The 25,550-nt window shown below is 39.9% G+C and overlaps 1 protein-coding gene across 4 annotated transcripts in view; it reads left to right on the forward strand.

Moving 5' to 3' along the window:
• LOC114565842 (receptor-type tyrosine-protein phosphatase N2) overlaps positions 1-20,395 on the forward strand; it is a 298,094-nt gene extending 277,699 nt beyond the window's left edge. For all 4 annotated transcript variants that reach the window (XM_028594123.1, XM_028594124.1, XM_028594125.1 and 1 more), the window contains 5 exons: positions 1,797-1,963; positions 7,527-7,580; positions 9,150-9,214; positions 16,629-16,702; positions 18,450-20,395. In XM_028594123.1, coding sequence (XP_028449924.1) covers positions 1,797-1,963; positions 7,527-7,580; positions 9,150-9,214; positions 16,629-16,702; positions 18,450-18,521 — 432 coding nt within the window. In that variant the 3' untranslated portion in view covers positions 18,522-20,395. The remainder of the gene's footprint in view (positions 1-1,796; positions 1,964-7,526; positions 7,581-9,149; positions 9,215-16,628; positions 16,703-18,449) is intronic.
• The last annotated feature ends 5,155 nt before the right edge of the window (positions 20,396-25,550 follow it).

The following is a 25,550-nucleotide window of genomic DNA, read 5'->3' on the forward strand; positions in this document are numbered from 1 at the left end:
TTAATGAAGCATCTAGTATTACGTTACGTCCCAAGCCTGCAGTCTACTGTACCAATCTTTTCGGCTACGTTCAGACTGCAGGACAAAGGGAACATTTTTTTGCTCATGTATGATTTTTGTATGACAATGTAACCAGCCCAAGTTACATGGCATTGGATCTTTCCAGTTCTGTTTTGGGCCACTTTGATATGTGGTCCAAATCCGTTACAGGTCGGATTTAAAAAAAAAATGGGACCTCATTCTGGACAATTAGATCAGAATTTATGCGACGTCACTCTAGAGCAGTGTTTCTCAAATGGGGGTACGTGTACCCCTAGGGGTACTTTAGAGGACTGCAGGGGGTACGTGAGATATTTAACAAAATGTTTAATAGTTACAAGGCTGTTGTTTTTTTTGTTTTTTTTTAAACCTTTATTTATCCAGGTAAACTGTTTGAGAACAACTTCTCATTTACAAACATGACCTGGCCAAGAGGCTATAGAAATAAATGTTAACATACTCCACATCTATACATATGCATGTCATACACATAACACACAGAACAAGCAATTAAAAAATAAAAAATAGACAGCAAAAAAAAAAAAAAAAATTGTGACATTTGTGTCTCCTTCTTTGGACCTAATCTATCCTTCCTTCCTTCTACTGTCCTTCTACTTTTTTTTTTTTTTTTTTTTTTTTTTTTTTTTTTCTTCTTATGTCACTGTTTTTAAAGTTTTTGATATTATTTTGACCTAATCTTGCCTTCCTTCCTTCCTTCTGTCTACCATCTTTTTCCAAGTTTTTGTCTTTTTTACAGTTTTTGTCTCCTTTTCTCATTAGCATTTAAATGTATTTTTCAGTTCCAAGGCTGTTGTTTAGTAAATCTATCGCTGACAGTGCTGTACTGTTCCTTTTTATATACACTTTTTATTCTACCAAAAATGATTAGCGCTGGTCAGGGGGTATTTCACTTAAAGAAACAATTCAAAAGGGGTACATTATTGAAAAAAGTTTGAGAACCACTGCTCTAGAGCGACCATCATCACAATTCTGCGCTTTCCCATAGACTTTAGATGGTGAAAGACACATCTACAGTATATGTCAGCGAATAATGTTTTTTGAGGTACATCAACTTACCAGTCCAAACACTTAAAGTGTCTCTATGGAACTTTCAGTCTGTGTTGATTCTAGCGGCCCCTTCAGACTAAAGCGGTAGTGTTTTTAACAACTGCTGTCCTAAAGCTCTCTTCTTTACGGTGCTGTATTTCCCAACGGAGATTACTGAGTTAGTGTCACCAGGAGGTCATATAGTCACGATGAATGTTTAGCTCAGACAGAAAATCATTCATTTACAATAAGAGAATAAATTACAGATACATCGCTGCATTTCAAGTGTTCATACGGTAACTTAGCCTACTTTGGAGGTCTTGTGACCTGAATTGGGTAACAGTATCACTGTCACTGGGTCACGAGCCAAGGCATTAGCAAGAGGGTGTTGTAGCAACCAACTTAATATTATCCTAGATTAAAATAGTGCACTTTTGAAGAAACCCACGACGCTTTACACAAGTACAGGGGGAGAAGGGAGAAGAAAATAGTATGCCAACACAAACACGGACTAAAAGGGATAAAAACGTGTGCTAAGTGGAAGGAGGACATTATGTAATGTAGTTTACTGATGTACAACCACATCGCACATTGTAAAGTTATGTCATGAAATGATTTTACAGTCAGTTTTAGTTTTCTCTTGATTTAATGTCTTGTACAGTACATGTCGTATACGTGTGTGTTCATTGTACATCTGTGTGTCCTTGCAGGTGAACCTGGTGTCCGAACACATCTGGTGCGATGACTTCCTGGTTCGAAGCTTCTACCTAAAGAACATGCAAACCAACGAGACACGAACCGTCACTCAGTTCCACTTCCTGACCTGGCTCAACCAGAACGTCCCGGAGACCAGCCGGACACTCCTCGACTTCCGCAGGTAGAATTCCCCAATGGCCCTGTGCTGTCTTTATCATTGCTAACTCTGCTAGTCATGAAGCAAAGAAAGAACCAGTAGGAGCTGCTTGTGCAGCAGCAGGACTGTGATCCCTCCCCAGCTTCCCACTGCAAATACTGCCAGTTGTGTTCTTATAATGCACCAACAACCCCAGAGGTGCCACCACTACATTGAGGCACCAGTGGTTTTCATCTTTCTGTACTAGTCAAGTGATGAAGACTTTTTAGGAGTTTCTTGGTTCTCTTTTCATCTGAAGTACATAAAGAACTAAAGCCTGCTTTTAATGTTGATAGTAAAAGCATTGAGGGTTTTAGAAGGTCTTAAGATACTGTTTTGAAAGAGACAAAATACACGTTGTTAAAAAGATACATTTCCAAAGCAAGAAGAGCACTTTGCTTGATTAAAAAAAAAAACTTGGAAATGTTTTGTATGTTTTCTACGTCTCGCTCATGTTATATCTGTGTCTCCTGGGCAAAAGGTGTCATGTTCATTAACCCAACAGCTATTCTGGTGGAAACCAAAAAGGAAAATCCAAGGCACTCTCTTTTAGAAAAATACAAAGCCTTTATTTATGGCTTAGTCATCATTAATCTTAAAATACTCTGACGCGTTTCGGCATACAAGCCTTCGTCAGGGAGTCAATCAATTTCCCAAACAGGAAGAGACCTTCTTATACGCTTTCAAACAGACCAATCAAGAAACACAGCCAATGAAAAGCCATAATTTTGATAGAGGAGGGTTCAAAATTTGGTGGGTTCGGCAGCCCCGGTATATGTCCTGGGGTTCCTTGAGTTCCTATACTGTATGTTTTCAGACTTCATCTAGCAAGAAGTCCATGCATGTAAGAAATTGCAAACTGAAATAGAAGAACAAATGGCAGGAAAGAAGCCCCAGAATTGCAAATATCAACCTGGAAGTCCTGAAACAGTCCTCTTCAGCTTTTTATGCCTTTCAGTTGAAGGACTGGCCACATTGTAGAATCTATGAGTGATGGCTGTGGATACAGTTCTTTTTTGTTTTTCTTTAAAGCAAAAAGAAAGTGAAGGTCGTGGAGTTCTTTGCCCCCCACCTAAACCATAACAATTTGGAGTGGCCTTTGTGGCTCACAGCGTAATAACTTGAAACCTCTCACTTCTCCAGGGGCTTTGACTCGTGACCCTGAGATGCGTGAGAATGAGAGAGGAATATCTATATATGCTCAAACATCCTGGGCATTTTCCAGTCGATAAGAGTGTAATTCAGGCTGCATTGAGGGAACTCTGCCGGAGTGATCCTTTATCTCCGGCGCCTTTATAGTCGCTCCCCTCCTTCGACCTCTTTTAAACTGATATACTGTATTGCCTATTAGGTGGGAGCCGCCCTGGCCCCCCTTCTCTGATTCACTGAGAATTTTCTCGGGCGATAGACCCCAACTCGTTTTATATATAGGCCCGGTGTTGCCATGCTGCCGGCGCACATCAATTAGGTGAGATATCAAGTATGAGAGCTTGTGGTCACAGCTATTATAAAAGGGTCTGGTGGGCGTCACCACCCACCATCAGTTAGGAAATATTGCCTTTACTCACAGGGCAGTGGGGTCAGAACACAATGAAGAAAGCGCAGAGGGAGATATTTTTCACTTTTATTACCGTGGATATGGTACAATAACAACTTCCCCTCTTCTTTTTTTTTGGTCTTTCCTTTTTTTCCACCTCGATGAGGGGGGGCTGGCTGAGCTGTCCTTCTTTTATGCTTGTGTCGTCATGTTTTTTCTTTTTTTATGTCACTCACAACTGACTGACTGAGCCGAAGCATCGCTTCCAAATCCTCTCTGTCCTTTCCCCCTGTTTTACCAGCTAACTAGCGGTTGCCAGTGTCATTTTTGTGATGTTGCAGCTAGTAATATAAGCCCAGTTGCATAGTCACAAAAGTGATCATTGGAGACTGTGTTTCTGCAACCAAGGGGCCTCATGGACCCCCTCCCCCCCTTCTACCTTTATACTCCTATGTTTTCCCGTCTTCTGCTCCCTTTCTTTTCCTCTCCTTCATCTCTCTCCTCGCTGTGCCCGGTGAACTGAGATGACCTCTCCCCTTTTTGCTTGCTCATGGTTTGCTTGACTGCCTCAGATCTCCTCCCACCTCCCACCTCCTCCTCCTCCCTCCCTCACCATGCCTTCCTTCCTCTCCGACTTTTGTCTTTCTCTCTCCCACCCTCTATCTGTCTCTTCCTCTCTCTTATGTCCTTCAGTGTATCCCTCTTGATGATTTCTGACTTCTCCTTTGAAGATACGTCCACACTAAAACCAAGGCACATTCTCTCCATTTTGGCCCTCCGTCCACACTCAGCTGGTATTTTTGGCACCTGAAAAAGCTTTTCAAAAATGGTGCAATGAAAATAAAAAAGATCGTAGCGACCATACCTTGATTACATCTTGTGTCTGTATGACAGGTTTGTTGTACGCTACAAGCATCAAATGACTCGACTCTTGGTCATTGATTATGAAATTATTAGGTAAACAGATAGCATGTTTGACCCATGGAATTGCTTTTTTGTACTTGTTCAGTTGTTAAACAAAGTAACAAAAGTACAGCTGTATAAAACCGTGTAGGTGATGATGGAGATTGCCAGTGGTGGCGGTGTTGTGTTTAATAAATGACTGTCACTCGCAAAATGCAGATACATTTTCCAGTCCTACAGGTTTCTCACCTGTTGATGTCTGGTCTGAAAATACGGCGTTCATGTTGATGAGTAAAAAACGTCAAAATTAAAAGGAGAGAAATAGATCTCACGTTGCAGATTGCGGCTTGCATTTTGCAAATTTAATTGAAATGGTGGACCCACATTCTCGTATCTCTCTCTCTCTCTCTTATTCTCAACATCTGTCTCCATCCATTTCATCTATTGGTTTCTCTCTTTTGTCTCTCTGTCTGGCTCTTGTTCCTCTCGGTCAAGCTTGAATTTCTCTTACGGGGCGTTTCCTTTGACTCCCACACCCCTCTACACACCTCGCCTGTTGGTGATTCTTTGCCGGCTGTTTCCATGGTAATATCACATTTAATTGTCTGCAGCGAGCTCTGACTTTTCAATTTTGGTGGCTGGGGTTGAAGTAGTTTGATGAAAAGCACACTTGCAGAATAAATAATTTGTTGAATACGCATGGTTCTTTTCTCATTTAAATGTCCCATAGTATGCTCATTTTCAGGTTTATACTTATATTTTGGGTTTCTACTGGAACATTACAGTATTTAAGTTCTGAGTTTAAACTCAGAATTCTGAGAGTAAACTCAGAATTCTGACATTAATCTCAGAACTCTGAGAATAAAGTCAGAATTCCAGGCATTTATATAGCACTTTTCTAGCCTTAAAGGAACACACAGACTTATTGGCACTTTGTCTTATTCCCCGTATCCCCCCAGAGTTAGATAAGTCCATACATATCCTTCTCATCTTCCGTGCTTGGCCTTGTGAGAATATAGTTCCCAGTTTATATACGGTTAGAAATATGGCTGTGTGTCATGTGACCTTGTCATTTGTACACGCTGTGACAATACAAATCACAACATGTAAATAGGAAAATGTTGGTGTTATATTGTCAGTTATTGGGAGCAGTAGGCTAGATGGAGCCGGTAAGCTCCAGGATCCGTGCTAGGCTAAGCTACCGGTGGGGCCGTCAGACAGAGTTACAACACTCACAGAGATGAGAAGGGTACGTATGGACTTATCTAACTCTGGGGGTTACGGTGAATAAGCTAAAGTCCCAATAAGTCGCCGTGTTCCTTTAACGACTACCCAAAGTGCGTTTACACAGTACAGGCACCATTCACACACACACACATGTATATACTGGTGGCCAAGGCTGCCATAGAAGGTGCCACCTGCTCATCAGATAGCATTGAGATTCATTCGCTGTTTAGAGTCTTGCCCAAGGACACTTCAATGTGGGACTACAGGGCCAGGGATTGAACCACCATCCTTCTGATTGGTCACAGCCCTGTCTCTTTAAACCCCCCTTCCAAAAAAGCAGAATCTGCTCTGATTGGTCAGTGTTTCCGGGTCTTCCACATCTGCATTCTCGGAGTCATTGCAGCTGGGGGATGAATGTAACGGCACTGTAGCAGCCCTTTCTACTCATATATAGTATAGTTGTGACATCACAACCATACGGAAGACCTGATGGCTCGTTTAAAGGCACAGTTTCTGAAGACGGGCTGTGTGCATTTTTCTGTGGATTGGGCATTTTGATACTTTCACAGTATTTATATTGCACTTGATGTACAAGGTGTCAAATTACCACAAGTTAAGGTAACTAAGTTAAGGCAAGTTTTTTTTTCGTCTTTATACATGTATGAAAGACATATGAATGCAAATATATCTAATCTGTTTTAAATGAAGATACAGCAATAGTTTTCATTCTTTAAAGAAACATGTCATGGTATTTTTGTTGAGCGTGTTTGACCTGTCTATAACAAAATAAAACATGAGCACTACTAATACAAGCTCTCTTACTTTATTTAAGGATATCTTTGGGAAGTTGTTGTTTCCATCAATCCAGTTAATGTCCAGTTAAACAATCAAGTATAACAAGTAGTATTTTCATAAACCATTGTGAGCTACTGGGACCAATTGTGCTGTTTCTCTACAGCATCAAACAGGAAGAAGGTGCTCTTTTAATCTTTCACACTTTCAGGTGACTGTAGAAAATAATCACTTTCAACATGTTCAATCTTGAAACAGTATTATTTGGAGAAGCGTTGGCACCATCAAATTCACTGTTATGATTATCTCTGCCTTTTATTTTTGTTAATATCATCAAGATAATAGTTTTTTTGTTATTATGCTGTTGGCCAGTTATAATATGGTGCACCTTTAGCATATTGTATGCTGTGTTGACAGTAACATAGACGTCCAAATCCAAATAGGTCTGGGAATAACTTTAAAATGTAAAGCGTTCCCACCATCTTGTAGTGTCAAGTTAGATTGTAAGTTAAACAATATGAAACTGATTAATTTATATTGTTTTAATATATGTTTTATTTTTTAACATATTTTGATGACACCGGACTGAAAATGCAACTGAGACATTGTCATCTGTTGGGCATTGAACAGTGGTAAACTTCACCCAACTGGCCCTTACTCTACGTGATAAAACTGACAGTCAAGAGTGTTTTTACTGATACATATACAGCTGAGCTTATTCAGTTCAATTTGGTTTGTATTCTTTTTAATTCAAAAAATATGTCAGAAATGGTTCATTATTGAAGTAGCACTGAAAAACAGTCTTACACTTTGGATACAAGTTGTATAGGTGTGGTATGTGCCACTAAAACAAAAATATTTTCGTGATCTCAAAGTTGTGCAACTATAACCAGCTGAATGAGAATTCTGACATCAGATGGAACATTTCTGTCTATTTCTTCCTAATAAAATGTTCAATTGAAGTGCTGTGCATGCTTTTCTTTGTGGTTATTATTTCTACAAGCCCAGAGAGATGATGTACTGACTGTATGTTTATGTACCTGTGATGTTAATAATAAGCTCATCTTTCGGTTCTGTTTTTTTTTACAGAAAAGTTAACAAGTGCTACCGGGGACGCTCGTGTCCTATCATAGTCCACTGCAGGCAAGTATAATAACAACTAAAGCAGTTTATTTTTCTCTTTTTCATTTGTTCAAATGGTTCTCACTTACGTTCAGGGTTACAAAATGTTTGTTCTGACTGAGATGTGATTTTTATGTTGTTAATGAGCACACAAGCAGATAAACAGCCCTGTTACTGATAAGTGACTGGATGATTTGAAGCAGAAGTCAGCCAAGTCCCTTGTGGTTTCTGTTAACCAGGCCACGCTACCATTTCATTTCTCACGGGCTCTCGGGTCACTTGTGGAGGACGACAAAGATTTTTACATGTTAAATTATCCACAAAGTTGTGTTTTAATTAAACTTTCCATGGAGAAGGGTAACTTTTAATTGGAGGCACTTAAAGTTTGCACTGTGTTGTTTGGAGGCAGTGGGTGAGAGCAGGAGAAGGGTATAGAAGTGTTAGCAGCTGTCCTTCTCACCACCTGAGGAAATAACTCCAAACCAATAAGCCATCATTAATTCTATATTTAACACAAAAATCTGTTTTTTGTGGAAACATCCTGCAATGATTAGATTAGAGAAAAAAAAAAAAGTTCCTTAACAGAGTTAGACTCTCTAAAATATATTTTGTCTTGTTTAGGTGCTTATTAAGACCTATGCAACTTTTTGTCAGACCTTGTTGCTTTTCTAAGCCAATCATGTGTGAGGACGTAGTAATAAAAGGATCCTGCAGACTTTCACTTAGAGCTTTCAAATGAGTTTGTCAAAGCCAACTGTGCACTGCCATTTATCACCCTAATGTATACAGAGAGCAAAGTGAAGCAATCAGGATGACAAGTGTGCGAACAGCGGAGTGCAAATGCAGAAATGTTATAATCACACAGCATTCAGAGAACTTCTCTTGCTTTCTCTCTTGCTTCCAATTCCTTTTTTAATCATTTTCTATCCTCTATGTCTCTTTTTTGTTTTACTCTTCCTTCCCTCTCTCTGCCTCTCATTTTAAATAAAGTTAGAGAAGGCAGGGTTTACTCACAGCCCTCCGGCTTCTGCTGACACACACACACACACACACACACACACACACACACACACACACACGCACACACACATACAGCAGCCCATGAATTACACTAGTATGGGTGCAGTCATCAAATTTCAACACTTGAAATGGGATACAAACAGTTTGTGTCGTCACTTTCTGATATTTTTATAAAGAACATGTATTTACGTCTGGGTCAAACAAAATAAGTGTAGCGTTGCTGTTAAGCAGGTTTATATTTTGATGTTACTTCCTGACCTAAATAAAACCCATTTCAGTCTTTCTGTTTCATAATCATAGGCCTTTGAAGTTGTTTATCCCCTTGAAATTGCAATAAAAGACTTATAAACCTTGACATATTAAATCTCTCTGACGGCGGCTCACCTGCTTCACACTGGAGTCAGGTTATGTCTCCCCACATTAACTGAAGACAAGTAATAATCTAACAAACTGTTTGATTTAATTAATACTTCTCTGTCTTTCCTTCTCTCTCTCTCTCTCCTCTCTCTCTCTCTCTCTCTCTCTCCTCCCACCCCATTCTGTGTCTTGGTCTCTCACCCACCCGTGCAGTGATGGCGCAGGAAGAAGTGGGACCTACATCCTGATTGACATGGTCCTCAACAAGATGGCTAAAGGTGGATGTTGCACTCCCCCACCATGTGGAGAGCTACAAGTCCCCCACTATCCCTCACCCCTCCTTCACTGAGCCAACATACACTTTTTATATATTGTGTGAAATGGTCTTTACACTCCGACAGCAATAAATAACTTATGGGCTCTGAAAAAAGAGGCGAAAAAGATATGTCATCTGTAACTGCTGTAATCCTGTAAAACCGCCCACCAATCACTGCCTCGGTCCGCTCGGAAAGAACCAATGAAATGCCTCCTTTCCCCGCTGTGCATACTCTACCCCTCCCGTGCATGAGCCTGAGCTCAATGCGCGTCTTTGTCACATTGCCAACAGTAGTCATGTCTGTTTTAAACATTCGGTATGATATTAGGTGTTTGCTTACTGGTGAATGAAGTCAAATTGCGGCCTTTTCTCCACTCTGCTCTGAAGCAAGGAGGCAGCAGTGCTCATGCACGTCTGTGTGGGGGCGGAGCCCCGAGGGCAGGGGGAGGGGTTAGACCGAGCCCCAACGAGAGGCTACTTTCAAATCTTGCTATCTATTCAACATTACCAACCCTGCCTTTAAAACCGCAGAAAAAAGACGCTACACCACAATTATCAAAGGGAAAGTTACAAAGTGGATGATTGCATTAAAAAAATGAAAGAAAAAGAGTTGGAATCATTAATGGAAAAGAGAAAGTTTAGTCAAGGACTATGTTCCTACCTTTAATCAGTCAGAGTGGAACTTAAACACTTTATGTAAAGTGTCATCAGGACTCACAGCCAGTGCTTTAGAAGTGCATGATAATGAAATGCTGCGCGCCCTGCTATGCCCTGTTACAACTGCTACGCCCTGCAGTGCTCTGCTACGTCCTGCTACGTCTTACTACGCCCTGCTACGTCCTGCTGCGTCTTACTACGCCCTGCTACGTCCTGCAGTACTCTGCCACGTCATGCTGCGTCTTACTACGCCCTGCTATGTCCTGCTACGTCCTGTTACGTCCTGCTGCGTCTTACTACGCCCTGCTACGTCCTGCTATGTCTTACTACGCCCTGCTACGTCCTGCTACGTCCTGTTACGTCCTGCTGCGTCGTACTACGCCCTGCTACGCCCTGCTACGTCCTGCTATGTCTTACTACGCCCTGCTACGTCCTGCTACGTCCTGCTACGTCCTGTTACATCCTGCTACGTCTTACTACACCTTGCTACGTCCTGCAGTACTCTGCCACGTCCTGCTGCGTCTTACTACGCCCTGCTACGTCCTGTTACGTCCTGCTATGTCTTACTACGCCCTGCTACGTCCTGCTACGTCCTGCTACGTCCTGTTACGTCCTGCTACGTCTTACTACGCCTTGCTACGTCCTGCAGTACTCTGCCACGTCCTGCTGCGTCTTACTACGCCCTGCTACGTCCTGTTACGTCCTGCTGCGTCTTACTACGCCCTGCTACGTCCTGTTACGTCCTGCTGCGTCTTACTACGCCCTGCAGTGCCCTGCTACGTCCTGCTACGCCCTGCTGTGTCTTACTACTTACTCGCCACTGGCGCACTGCTTGCTCTTGGGGGAATTACTGGAATTGTTGGGTCTCTGTAAATTATAGAGTGTGGTCTAGACCTACTCTATCTGTAAAGTGTCTTGAGATAACTCTTGTTATCAATTGATACTATAAATAAAATTGAATTGAATTGAAAGCATTATATAATAAACACGGTGAAGTAATATGTAGGAGACTGAATATTTAATGACATGACAAAATTAGGTTCTTTTAGAACTTTCATTTCCTCTGTTTATGGGATCAGGTCAGTTTTTAAGATCGAGGTTATACTTACTGTACATTTACAGAAACCCTTCCTTAGTATATAACCTAATTCTCCTCTAGTCTCACTAGAATAACCTTTCCAAATACCACACAGAGGGTGTGTCTTCAAATTACTCATGGGCTTCCATTCACATTATACAAACATTAAGACAGTTTTTTAATTGATTTGTTTCTATTTATGGTAATTGTCTGGAAAGTACCTACTTTTTCCTAAATAAAGATTAAATACTATATGAAGGACAGGTAGTGAAGTAGCTTTCCCTAACACCATGGTTGGTGGTTGCTGATGAGGATTTGATACATTTTTAAATCCATATAGTGTGTGTGTGTGTGTGTGTGTGTGTGTGTGTGTGTGTGTGTGTGTGTGTGTGTGTGTGTGGTGCTCTAGCAGAACGAGTGGAGAATCATAATCCAGCCCATTTTTCAAAATTACTGTAAGCATCTGTTTTCAAAAAATAGGAAATCATTCACAGCAAATGTAGTTGTCTGACAACAAAAACAATGTGTCACTGACAGCAATTTAATCGTGACTCTCGCTACACTTAAACCTAATGTATTGAAGTTGCCAACTTTATATTATGATGTCTAGTTTCATTTTAATTTGATGTCATTGCAACAAAAACATGCTTTTCTATAAGCCAACTTCACCAGTCAGCAGCCCCAAAGTGCAGGAGGATCCGCTTAGAGCCATGACATGAAGCTTTATGTTTCAGTGTGCATTATTTATGAATTGATTTCACTCCTTTGTTACCTGCTCAGTAAAGTGATGATGATGATGATGATGATGAAGTCATTCTACTTTGCACATCTTTGAGCTAAACATAGCCTACTTGTCAGTTTTCTGCTACTTTATAATTGTACTCCTATACAGGGAAATATTGTACTTTCTAGTTTATCATCTTTCAACTGTAGTTTTAGCACTTTGTTGTTCAATATTGTACTACAAAATGTATATTCAAATTCATATTAAAACTACCCAACAGTTAATAGCCCACAAATTAGCTACAGCTTGATCTTATACAACATTCAAATGCTGCTCACCCTTATAATATTAATATAAGGGCAGAAATAGATTTTTTTGGCACTTAGCAACTACAAAGTTTGTATTTTTCAACTGTTAAATGGCCTGCTCATATCTCACATATCTTGATTCTTTAATAACCATATTTAATGGATCTTTCAAAAAGTTTTGTTTGTCAACCCCAATCAGTATGGTGTTTGCCTCAAAGATTCAGCATCAGTTTGGCACATATATAATACTATAACAATCTTCTTGTAAATTATGCTGATAATGCTTTTTTTTAAACTAAAAGGGTGACTTTTAATAAATGTCCTCAACATTATCAGGGTTACATTCTCATACTTGTCAGTAATTTTCATACTGTAGGCTCAGTCCTACTCAAAGTGATGAGTAAACTGAATACTATAAGGCCGGTTACACCCTGGCTGTGTGGCGTGAGCGTGGTGTTTCTGTAGCGTGTCAGCTGTGTGGCGGCTGCGTGGCGTTTTCTGTGTCTTTCCCCACCAGAAAGGTGTCTGACGCGCTGCTGCTGCTGCTAGCCTTGTCTGGACACATGGATGTTTCCCATTGATTGTATTAAATACCATGTTAAATATATACAGATTTGATTACAGCAAAGATAACGTCAGCAGTATTGACAGCAAAATAGGCTACAGAATATTTTGTTCTGTGTTGACAGGTGACATATTACAATATAGATTTACTTATTACATATAAATGTAATAAAAAAAAAATCTAATCTAATCTAATCAAAACCTAGAGACTTTGAAACATCAACATGTCATTTATTAATATGTATTTGTGTCTAAACGACATATAAACATCTTTTCCTATTCTATTTTGCCTGGAAACGCTTCCAACACGCTTGCGTTTCATGTGAAAAATAGACATCGTCCTATTTCTAGCACGCACGCGTTTTAAAAAACGTCAGTGTGTAAGCTCTAACCTGGTAACATGGGAGCCGGAATAAAAACGGACACGCCACGCAGCTGACACGCTCATGCTACGCAGCCGGGGTGTAACCGGCCTGATACTGTTAAAAATGCAGGTTAGCATCTAGTGATTACCAACAAAATGATAAATATATTTAAATTCCTCTTTCTCTGTTGAGTGTATATCATATAGAATTAGACCTTTGAGTAACTAAGCTTTATACAATCTCTTCCTCAGAAAAAAGGTTGTTTTCCCCTCCCCTACATCTCTGCTCTCAGCTCCCCCCCCCCCCCCCTTAGATAAGTTTAGAGTTTTTTGTCCATCCTGAGAAGCTAGAGGCCCCCAGGTTTGCAGGCTTCCTCCATCCTGATCAAAGACACGTCCCACCGCCTCCTCTTCTTTGCTCCCTCTCAGACACAAAATCACTCCCTCACCCTCCCTACCTCATCCCCCACCCCCCCCCCCTCCATTCCCACTCTTTTTCTCAGGAATGAATTGTAAATTTGACCGAGAATTATGGCGGTGTTGCAGGGTTGAGGAGGTGTTGCTGTGGTTCTCACGTTTTGTTTTCCCTTGTTCTTTTCCAAAAGGCTCCCTCATTTCCCTCCCCTCTCTAATGCACCCCCACCACTCCACCCGCCACCCTTCTCTTCATCTTAAGAATCAAATGAAACCCATCAAGTGCCGGAGAGCTTTTCAGCATCCCTCCGTTTCTTTTCGCTTTTTTTCCCCCAGGTCCAGATGGTAAGCCTGGTCCTTGGCTTGGGCTTTCGGGGGTCTTTTGCTGCCTCCTCAAGGGCTCTGTCTCTTCTATAGCGCCCCCTCCCACCCTCCTCAATCCTCGACCTTCACCCCGAAGTGAGGGTCTTGCAGAGGAGGAAAGTTAAAAATGAGGCCGGGGATTTTATACCATTCCTCCTTTTTTCAAGCCTCCACCGTCTCCTTCAAGGAGACTTTTGCAAAAAGGAGAGCTTGAATAAGGGTTTTTTTTTTTATACTGTCCATTTTGAGGTTTATCAGAACCTGTAAAATAGCCCTCGGCTTGTTAAGCCCCCTACAAAAATCTAAAGCACAGAGTAGTGTGTTGCAGCTTTCCTGGCTAGAAAGGAGTCTATTGTGTTGTAAAAAGAAAGAAAAAAAGCTCACAAAACCTGTGAAACAGAATAAGAAAATAGTGTGAATGAGCAGCTCTGCAACCATTCAAGAAGGCAAGAACAAGAAATGTTATTATGTGTCACAACAACTAAGAAGTAAAGAGAATTATTGTGCTTTTTGTTTCATCAGAATTTGGATACAGGAGGAGGAGGAGGAGGAGGAGAGGAAACAAATTGAATGTTTTTTTTCTTGTTCTTGTTCTTTGGGAGTTTGATTGTTGCTCCCACCTCTCTTTCTCTTGTCTCCTTTCTCTTCCAGTCTCCAGCTTTTCTTTCAGATGTCTTCCTGACACCTTTTCTTCTCCTTGTCTTTTCAAATCGTCTTTCTGTTCCTTTGTCAGCAAATGGTTGTGTACCTGAAGCTGTTAGTTATGCTCTTATTAAGAGATGACATAAGCCCATTATAAGCTCAATGTGAGTTTTAACTTTATTTTCCTGCCAGGAGATATTTGTAATCTAAGAAATGCTGTTCACTAAAAGAAAGCCACATTAATATACAAAAATATAATTTTTCATACAAGCTCATTAAGAGCATAAAACCTCAGGACTATTTGTTGATAAATCTACTTGAATACATTAGGCTTTTAAATGTATTCTTTCTTTTATTTCCATTTCCAAGTGTGCACTCTTTTCACTCCTTATAGATCCTGACCCAAATGTGATTTCTGAGGACACTTTGATATTTAAAGACAAAATGGACTTAATAACAATTTATCAGCCAATGCTCCATTTCTGCACAAAAACCTCTCAGCACACGCTTTGCAAGGATTTAATATACTGAGGCAGAATCATTTTACAGTAACTATAAGATGTGAAAGTAACATTGATGGTGTTAATAAAAGCACAGCAAAAATATCTTGTACTAGAATTAAAGACCCTTGTGTCAAACATGCAATGCTTGCTTTGGTAATACAATTCTATTCAGAGATCTGCCAGCATATAAAGCAATATGGATATATCTGTGATATTGATGGATATGAATATACAAGCTTAATATATGGAGAAACTGCTTGGTTATTGGAGACCTGAATTAGAATTAGGTTTGATCCTTGACTTCAGTGAAATATGACAACCTAAAGACTGGAACTTCACATCAGACTTAAAAACAAAAGCCTCTTAGTCTCAGCTTTGGTAAAATCTTGAAAAGGTAAATAAAGAAATAATACAGTGTCACCATGGAGTGTAAATAAGGATGGATGACGTGTCTCCACTTCCCCCCCAGTGTACAAAAGTGAAACCAAAAATCTCCCAGATACGGGCGCTGCCAATTGGAATTTTACAACCAGAGTTTGCACAGTAATAATTGGGCGTATTAAAGTCCCGCCCATACACCCGCCCAACCAATCGCGAGTCAATCTAAGTTGTCAATCATGACATTTCACCCTGTTTTCATAACATCACATAACTAATCAAAACCAAACTTACCAGAAAAATGAACACTTGGACAAACCCCAGCGTGATACAAACTACATAAAATGACAGAAACCATCTTTGGAAAAGATTTATTTGATGAGTACTTTGATTTATTAGTTTGGTCCGTGTTCCATCCCCTAACATGGAGGGGGCGGGTGTATGACCTATACTGCTGCCAGCCACCAGGGGGTCATCCAGATCAGATGTTTTGCCGTCCATCTTTATATACAGTTTATGTCCTGTTGATTGAAAGGTCTCACTCATGTAGAAAACACTTTTTTATTTTCAATTCATTGTTGAAAAGAAAAAATGCAGTTTGTTAATTATACATTAAAACAGACTTGACTTCTTGGACAGATCTTCCCAAAACGTAATTCATAAATTGGTCACGTAAACACTTCACATGCAGCTAAATGTCTCTGTTTAACTCTAAAAGTTTTGTCATATATCACAATGTATGGTAATCTGACCTGTGGTCATTCAGCCTACTGCCGGCAGCCACACTGTCACCAGCTGTGGGGGCATCTTGCCAGTCTGGCAAGAGTTTGTGGCCATCCAGACATTTGCGCCGTCCAGACAGGCTGACTGGCAAGTAAAGTGTGACCAACTCACACAAACACACACACACACACACACACACACACACACACACACACACAGGCATTTGGCAGAGGCTGACAGAGCTCTGCATTTGCTTAAAGGCTACAGGACGACTCTCAAAGGTCAACAAGGAGCTTTAAGATCGCCTCAGTTTCTTTTAGATGATGTCAGACACATCTTTTCCCTCATTATCATTTTTCATCCCAACAACAAAACATCACCTAGCTGTTTGTGCAGTCTGTGTGTGTGTGTGTGTGTGTGTGTGTGTGTGTGTGTGTGTGTGTGTGTGTGTGTGTGTGTGTGTGTTTCTGCAAAGAGGATGAAATGTAATCGCATTTTGCTGTTCTAAAGGGAGTGGGTATAAAACACCTGATTGACAAATGTTAGCTGGATTATCTTGGTGGTGCTTTGAACACAATCCAACACCATTTTATATATATGTGTGTGTGTGTGTGTGTGTGTGTGTGTGTGTGTGTGTGTGTGTGTGTGTGTGAGACAGGTGCCAAGGAGATTGATATTGCAGCGACTCTGGAGCACCTGCGGGACCAGAGGCCGGGAATGGTTCAGACCAAGGTAACATAGACACACACACACACACACACACACACACACACAAACCTGAATCTGTTCATGTGGGAAACATATTTGTGGCAGGGAGGCTGTACATGATACACTGCAAAAAAACAAAATAATTTAACATTTACATTTTTAAAGATTCATGAATCAACACACAATCCCAGTCCTCAAACTCAAATGATAGCATAGGTCAGAGATGTTACCACAGAGCAAGAGGTGCCGCTAACTACAAGATGGATGGATATTACAGTCAGAAAAATAAATCAGAAATATTTGTGTTAGTGACTGCATATTTAGCCCATAAAGTGTACCATCAACGATCTCTGCCATGAACATTACGTTTCACTCAGTGCTTCATCAGGCTCTTAAAGATACAACAAGCTAGTATATTGAACAAAAGATACAATGTGACAATTAGTCAGCTATAGACTATAGGTGTTGGTAGGCATATTTTTGAACAGAGCCTGGCTAGCTGTTTCCCAGTGCTACCGGTGTTTATGCATACTGTAAGCAATATTTATTACCCATGATGACCTGTAACATTACAAAGGTTTTGGTGTTATTTATTGGACAGATTCATTGCACTTAAGGCTACCGTGGCTGTACCATGAAGTGGTATATTGTAACACAGTTACATTATAGTTACTGGTCCACTGAAAGCAGCATTGCTGCATCACTGACTTTCCCATCACGCATAAAAACGGCACGCTACTTTTTGCTTTGGCACAAACCGTAAGTAAAGGTAATTTTAAGCAAATCCAACAAACAAATAGATAGCAAAAAGATTTTGGTCACTTATCTGACAACCAAAGTTGCATCAAACTTTAGGAGACGAAGGGAAAACCAACGATTAATGGCACATTCATTTCAAACAGCTGAGATCTGATCATACCCATCTCTGTCTGTTAAAAGATGCTTCTGCACTGTCAGGAGAGTTTGGAAAGAAATTTGTTTGAGATATTGTCAACAAATGTCATGTTGTCATTCTTGAATCTGACATTTAGGGCCCTATTTTAACGATCCAAGCGCATGGCATGAAGCGCCTGGTGGAGGTGTGTTTAGGACATGTACAAATCCACTTTTGCTAGTTTAACAGCTGAAAAAAAGGTAGATGTTGTTTATCTTCCTCTTCCTGTAAATGATACAGTAAACTAAATGTGTAGGTCATGACTAAATATGACTTCTTAATATTTCAAAATAAAGGTTTCAAAGTGCCAAATTGCTAAATCTACCTTCTATAGATACAGCTGTAGAAAGCACATTATTCTTTGCTGCCTAATCTTTGATTGGTGTGGAATTCTTACATTGTTTCCAGCCCTGGATAGTGTCTGCAGTCTTAATCTGAATCTTAGTCTCAATCACAGGATCGCCTGTATCTTGTGGAACCTGGCTGAGAATAAGAAATAAGTGAAGACAGACTAGTGGTTTTGGACTGAGATTTTTTAGCAAATCAGAGCTTCTCTCATCTGGATAGGTAGACACTGTTTAAAGAGATTGTAGTGAGTAAATCAAACTGAAAGTACAGTAGTTTTGGTAGCAAAAGTAGGATTTCGTAGGACTTTGCAAACCAGCCAAAGGAACACCAGATTCATCATCTCGCCCAAAGGGCTCTTTGGCATTACGTATTACTGAAATCAGACTTGTGACTAATCCACTCTGCTTTCCAGAGTTTTGTTCCCAAATGTGTATTTCAGTACTTTTCACTTTCTTCCTCTCTGTTTTCCCTCTCTTTGTCCTCCTGCAGGATCAATTTGAGTTTGCGTTGACGACCGTTGCAGAGGAAGTGAACGCCATTCTGAAAGCTCTTCCACAATAGGAAAGAACACCTCTTTCTGATGGAGCTCCTTTCTCTTCTTCTTCCTCCTCTTCTGTCTCATGTAGAGGACAGCCCCTATTATTACTTCCTTATGTTTCATCCTCCCGTCTTGTCAGTCAGCTTCCCTGTTTCCATCTCTTCCTTTATCCTCTCATTCTCCCTTTTGTCTTATCCTTTCTCATTTTTTCTTGTTTTTTCCTAATTTTCATCCCGGTTTTTCCTCTTCTTCCTTTGGGCCTTTGCTCGTATTTGCTTGTTTTTCCCATCCTCTCCTCTTTCCCCCTCATGTCACATTGTCTTGTTGCTTCTCACATCCTGTCCTTACCCACCCTATCTTGTTTATTTCCTTGTTTCCTGGATGGTCTCCTGCTATATCTCTCCCCAACTGTCCTCCTTTCCCTTCTCTGATTCTCTCGTGTCCCTGTCTTTTTCCAAATGTGTCCTTCTTTTCTCTCCCTTCAGTTTCTTATTTTAACGTTGTCCTTTCTCCTCTTGTTTCCTTTCCTTTTACCGCCTCCTCTTTCCAGTCATCGCCCCCTCCATCCACTTCTTCCCATCTTCTCCTCTCTTTCTATCTTAGTAAACATTGTGTCAGGAAACCCTGAACCAATCCTGTACATAGATGGACCTTCCTTCTATTGTAATCCATCGATGCAGCCTGTTTTTTCCAAAGTAACATGTAAACACATTTTCATAGTTTGATGATGTTCTTTTAAGAGTATATGTATCATAGTTTCTGTTTGATTGGTCTTCGTTTTGAGTGTGTGTGATGTTGATTATCATGTTTGTATCACAAAATTGTATTTGTGTCTGATTTTTAGAGCCATGCTTTCTGATATGTTGTCATGCAGTACGCTCAACTGTCCCAGTAACTGTAACCAGTATCTTTGATTTCATCTACCGTTGAAATTTTCTTTTCTCAACAGTAAGTGATAAAAAACTGCCAATCTGGTAGGGTTTCCAAAATTCTCTTATTGTGAGAAAAATAAAACAAAATGCTGGTACTGGATTTGAGCTGAGATAACATGGATATATTCTTTTCAATGTGTAATTGTCATTATCCTAGTAGAAGCAATATTGTGTTTCTTCAACTTGACTCGTGGACATCCAATACTGTGGCTTGTCATGTCTGCCTTAAACTCAGTAGATGGACTTGTAAATGTGTCCAGCCACATGGAAACTTGCCTAGTGTGTAACGCTTCATTTTAAAATGGCCTTATTCCAGCGTATTAACCTGTGGATTAAAAGTTTGCTGTGCTGCTACGTAATACATATTCTCTCTGATAAGACTAAAGAGAATGCAGTCTAATTTGGGGGCAGGAAGTTACCTTCAGTCCAAACGTTTGTAAGAGACGGCAGTAATCGTATACTTGAAAAATCACCTATTAATCACTTTGAACCACAGGACGCTGGAATAATATATGTAATAAAATAAAGTGTTTCTGACTAGTACTTTTATGATAAAAGAGGATAGTCTTGCTTCTGAATAGCAGTTCTTCTATGTAGCATTAATGGATGATGTACATGTACAGTAGCTGAACCTGTATTGCATTGAAAACTAGTTTGCTGTGACACTCGTCAGCTGGTTTTCCCAAAAGCATCTTGAGACTTACTGTTGTTTTGTTGTAAATGAAAGGAGCAGCATTAAAGGACCATGCCAGTGATTGATTTGCATCTTTTCTCCCATCAATTTCAAACTGATTGTACTTTACATCACTGCTTACCTAATCATGCTCTTGTGAACATCCAGTTAATAACCAAATATATCATTCAAATTATATGTAGAAAGTTTGAGTCTGAAATTTAAAGATTTGTTGGATAGGGAAAGTATGGAAATGAATGGAAACCAATGGCTGCCTAGAAAGCATACAGACTACATACACAATACTAAGTATTATATATATATATATATATATATATATATATATATATATATATATATATATATATATATATATATATATATATATATATACAGTCCATTGGGCCTTTTTTGTGCACAATTAAAGGCCTCCAGTGGCTTGTAAAGAAAAGTCACATTATTCGTAAGTAGCCTGTATATTGGATAGTTCTGGTAGCCTGTCAAACACAAGCATCAACCCAGAGATAATTTAGTTTTTCTTGCCTTTTCAAACATGAGAAACTCCCTGCGTGTTTGGGCAGAGAGATAGTTTTACCCATAAACCAGTGTGTTTGTGGGCCAAGAGATATAATACTACTCATAAACCTTAGGGATTTGGGGATAAGTTTCATGTTGACTGAGAAGCTATTGTTCTAAGTAGCAGTTCTAAGAGAACACAGCTCAAATTTAGGTTCAACTGAACAAAACACTACTAACATGCTTCAACTTTCAACTTTATTTTGTCCCCAGAGGGCTATTAGTTTTACAGCAAGGCATACTGTATAACAATGCAGCAAGTTTGGATGTTAAAACCTCCATAATCTGAAGATGCCTTTGGGAAACAGCTCAAAGTTTGTGTAAAATCAGCTTGATTTCATTACTTTCAATTGGCTGTCACTAAGTGAACAGTTTTAAAGATTCTATCCATCAAATTCTAGTTTCCTTTGTCCTATCTAATTTCAATCACCAATAATATGACTTGTGTACACTCTGCTACTAGTGCATGGCTATTTATTCAGCAAAGTGCTGTACTTTCCTGTGGCCTCAAGGCAATCTTAGCAAAACTTTTCACGCAAACAAACAAATGTTAACTTTATTATAAACTATGTTTTGCACAAGAAGCTCCAAGGACCTTAAAAGTGTGAAAGCTAAGGATTATCATTTGTAGACTGTGCAGATTGTGGTTAAAGTGAGATGAAAGGTGGTGAGGTATCGACATGATGTAACACTGCAGCAAGCTGGTATGTTGTTGGAATCGACTCCATTGAAACATGCTGCAAGATAGGCTCCTCATAACAGCTTGTTTAATATAGAATGGGATCTTAATGTTTCAGTATGGAATAACTGAAACTGCATGAAAGAATTAGAATAATACCGGCCATTTTTAATGTTTAAAAACATGTTATAATAGGTATTTCTTTTTGCAGTGAGGATGCTCAGTAGGTCCTTTTCCTCAATAAAGTTCTGTATTCACACACTCCATCAACTATCAATAATGGCTGGTCTAGTGCATTACCACAATGTACATAAACTCCCCAAAAACAGAAGATATTTTGTTCTATTGGCGTAAACAATTTGTGAATAAAGTCTCATTGTCAATCCAGTATTGTAATGCAATCCTGACTATTTCATTTTGTTTTGTCTCTTTTTTCTGTCTACTGTTTCATAAAACTTGTGCTTGGGATGTAATTGTACACAATCATTTGTACCATCTGGCTGCATGGTGAAACATATGTTTTATAGAGCACCAAACACCCAGCTGCATTTGAAATTAGACACAACGTTGTTGGGTTAGGTGCGGTACAAAGCGCCATCCTGCAGTAGATGTGTTGCAGCTTGACATTCACTGTATCCCAATGTGTTATTCTACACTCATATGGTGGAGGTTTTCTGAGAATACCTACTCTTCTCCTTCAGCATCACTGTGCCTCTCATTCACACTTTACTTTAAACATGTCCATGGGCAGGTGCAACCTTTTCATCCAAAACCTTTCTACTGAGGCTGTAATGGTAGGCTACATAGAATTCATGGTTTGATACAAACCAAGGTTTCAGGGTCACAGTTTGGTTTGGTCCAAGAAGAAAATGAAAAAATAATTGAAAAGGCTAAGGTTTTAGATTTCAAAATATAATGAGCACACAGTGGCCATGATACCTGCTGGAATAAGGCACAGAAATATTTGCATATAGTCTAGTCAAAAACAAAGCAGAAAAAACAATGAGAATGTATCAATATTGCTACTGGGAAGAATTTAATATTTTATCTGCAATGATCTGTCCAAATTCTCTTTGTATAAGCAGGCTGTGCCTTGCACTTGAGCTATAGGGCATTCCTAAAATGCAGTGTCCGTCGGTTCCATTGCATGTCCTGTTGCATTCAGTAAACATGGTTTTTCTTGCTCTCTTTGATAACACAAAATGCGGAAAACAAACTAACAGGCAATCATGAGATAAATAATGTAAGGAAGGATTTTTGAAAAATCAATGATAAAAAAGGGCTTTTGCTGTCACAAAATGCAAATGAAAAAAGATGTGGTTCTATAGTTGCTAGATGTTCTTCACCAGGTGGAACATTATCTTTGTCTGGACGTGTGGTTGATGTGACTGAAACCAAACCAAACCATTATTTCAGCACCACAAGCAGCCTCAGTCATGTTGTTGTCTAATAGGCCTTTTTTACAGCGGACATTTTGACTTGTCATAGTAAGAGTTCAAGCACAGATGTTACAAATAACATTAAGGATGGATCCCGTCTATTGGAGTGTCACAGTAAGTTGTGAAAGTGAGCCAGTAGCTAGCACAATAGCAAAACCGTGAAACCAAAGCGAGTGATTGGAATTCAATATAATTATCATGTTCTTTGAGGGTTGAGGAAGCTCTTAAACTTGACAATGTCAAATAGGTTGATCATATGTGATCCTAACCCCTGCTTTCCTGTGGCCTATATCTATTTCTTTTTTACACAGGCATGACATCAGTTTGGCATTATTATTCAACCGGCGTCATTTTCGATGAAGCAGAGTGGATGAATAGCTTTTTTAGAGTGCTTACTCAGGTGAAACAGCAGCTTTGGTATTGATTGTGGACAAAACGCTCTTGGTACATAAGCTTGTGTTGCTGGCCAGCAGTGTTGACTTAGAGAGTAGGAAGTAGGGAAATCGATTTAGTGAGATGCTGCCTTTTTCATTGATGGGTCATGTAAGTAGATTTAGAGTGTCTAAAGTGTTGTATTTTCACACCAAGCTGCACACAGACACTGCTTGCCACCATTTTATAACCTGTATAGTGGCTGGGGTAAGGATGGATTTGAGACAGATGCATTGAAGTGTGAGCTTCCAAATGTGCACAAGGTTTGGGTGCTTAGATTTGATTCACATGAAAGCAGTTACAAAGGCTACATTAAAGACCTCAAGTTGGGGTGAAAGACTGCAATGCAGCCATGCAGATAGTTTGGGTTTTTATTGTCTGAGGGTTTTGAGATCTCGGATTCAAGAGCATGTCTTTCTAGTAATAATGTCCAAGCAACTCTGTACAATCCATAGACCTCCATTCAGATGTGTCCAGTCACTGAAATTCTTGATCAGCTTACATGTTTATCCACAAGCAAAAAAAGGCCCCTGTAGTGGCCCCTAGATGCTGCAATTTCCATTACAGTCCATAATAGAAGAAGTGTTGAAGGTACAACGTGAAGCTAAAGCAAATGTCAAAGGTCACCAACATCACAAGGGTCCTTCCCCTGGGGACCATGAATATCCAAAGTACATTTCATGGAGATATCTTGTCTTTTGATAAAAATGTGAGACAGACAAGCAGCTGTCATCTCCATCATACTTGCTTAGGTTACAATGTGTGCTTCAGCTCACCATTCATTCTCAAGTTTGCTTTAAGCCCCACTTTATGATGTTTTGCCTCATTTATCCTTATGTTAATCTTATAAGTCTCGTAAGTCACGTATCTCTCGGTCCATCAGTTATCTCCAGTGTGTCTCCGCCTTACCTAATCAACTCTTCAGTATGAATACCTTCCCTTTAGCCTTTGTACGAGTTGTGCATTTGACTCCACAATCTGTTTTATTGAGCTGTTATACAGTTGATTACTTAAAGTGCTCATATTATGCTTTTTGGCTTTTTCCCTTTCCTTTATTGTGTTATATATATTTTATGTGCATGTTATAGGTTTACAAAGTGAAAAAGCCCAAAGTCCACCCCAAAGGGACTTACCATCTCCAACAGAAAACACTGTTCACAAACTGCTCCAAACAGCTCTATTGTATTCCAGCCTTTACTTCAGAGACAAACGTGGTCACTTTGGAACACATGTTATAATGCTCACCTAGCTGCTAGCATGGCACACCCTCATACTCTGCTTCTGACTGGCTAGTAGTCCTTACCTAGGTACTGTCAGGGCACGCCCTCATACTCTGCTTCTGACTGGCTAGTAGTCCTTACCTAGGTACTGTCAGGGCACGCCCTCATACTCTGCTTCTGACTGGCTAGTAGTCCTTACCTAAGTACTGTAAGGGCACACCCTACTCTGCTTCTGACTGGCTAGTAGTCCTTACCGAGGTACTGCACATGTGCGACTCCCAACAAAAGTGGAACAGAAGTGAGATGTCTCACTCTGTAGCTAAAACAGAGATCTCAACACACAGGGAGAAAAGAGGAGCTGCAGCAATGTGCAGTACGACAACAATACAGTGTTTTTTGAAAATTAAATCACGTAAACCTATTCTGATATAACCTCTAAATACAATTATGAACCTGAAAATGAGCATAATATGAGCACTTTAAACGTTGCAGTGTATACAGAATATCAGAGAAGCCTTTAGAAATTATATTAAAAGAAGAAAAGGCCATCTACAATAGGGTTGTAGATACATTGCTAGTGTAGTTAATTACTTAATTAATTAATTAATTAATTTATTTATTAATTAATTCACTTGTATATCCTTGTTTTCAAGGCGCTCCACCGTTACATATTCCATATGTATGGGGATGATCCCTCTGAGGTTAGGTACGTGGATACTTCTTTAAGACACACTGGCTTGTCCGCCACGCCCTATGCTATTTCTTATAAAGCACTTGTGCTGGCATGGAAATTACTCATTGTTTGATCTCCACCTGAGAAGTATGGTTACGTGTGTGCAGACAATCTCATAGAGAAAAACAGAAAGTGTGGGTTGCAACAGTGAATCTGTAGCCTGGGTAAACCCTGACGAACTTCCGGCAAAATTTGAGATTTGCTCTGCAAGTCAGTTTGGCGAAAAGCCCATTGAAACCCATTTCCAATGTCCCCAAAATCGAGGCACTAATCATAACCGGGCAGAGAGTGACTACATTTGGTGGCTCCTCTTTGGCCCCTCATGATGTGGCCATGATGTGGAGTGTGGCTTTAGGGGCTTGCAGCTG

The sequence above is a fragment of the Perca flavescens genome, chromosome 12 (assembly GCF_004354835.1).
Source record: "Perca flavescens isolate YP-PL-M2 chromosome 12, PFLA_1.0, whole genome shotgun sequence".
Taxonomy (NCBI): domain Eukaryota; kingdom Metazoa; phylum Chordata; class Actinopteri; order Perciformes; family Percidae; genus Perca; species Perca flavescens.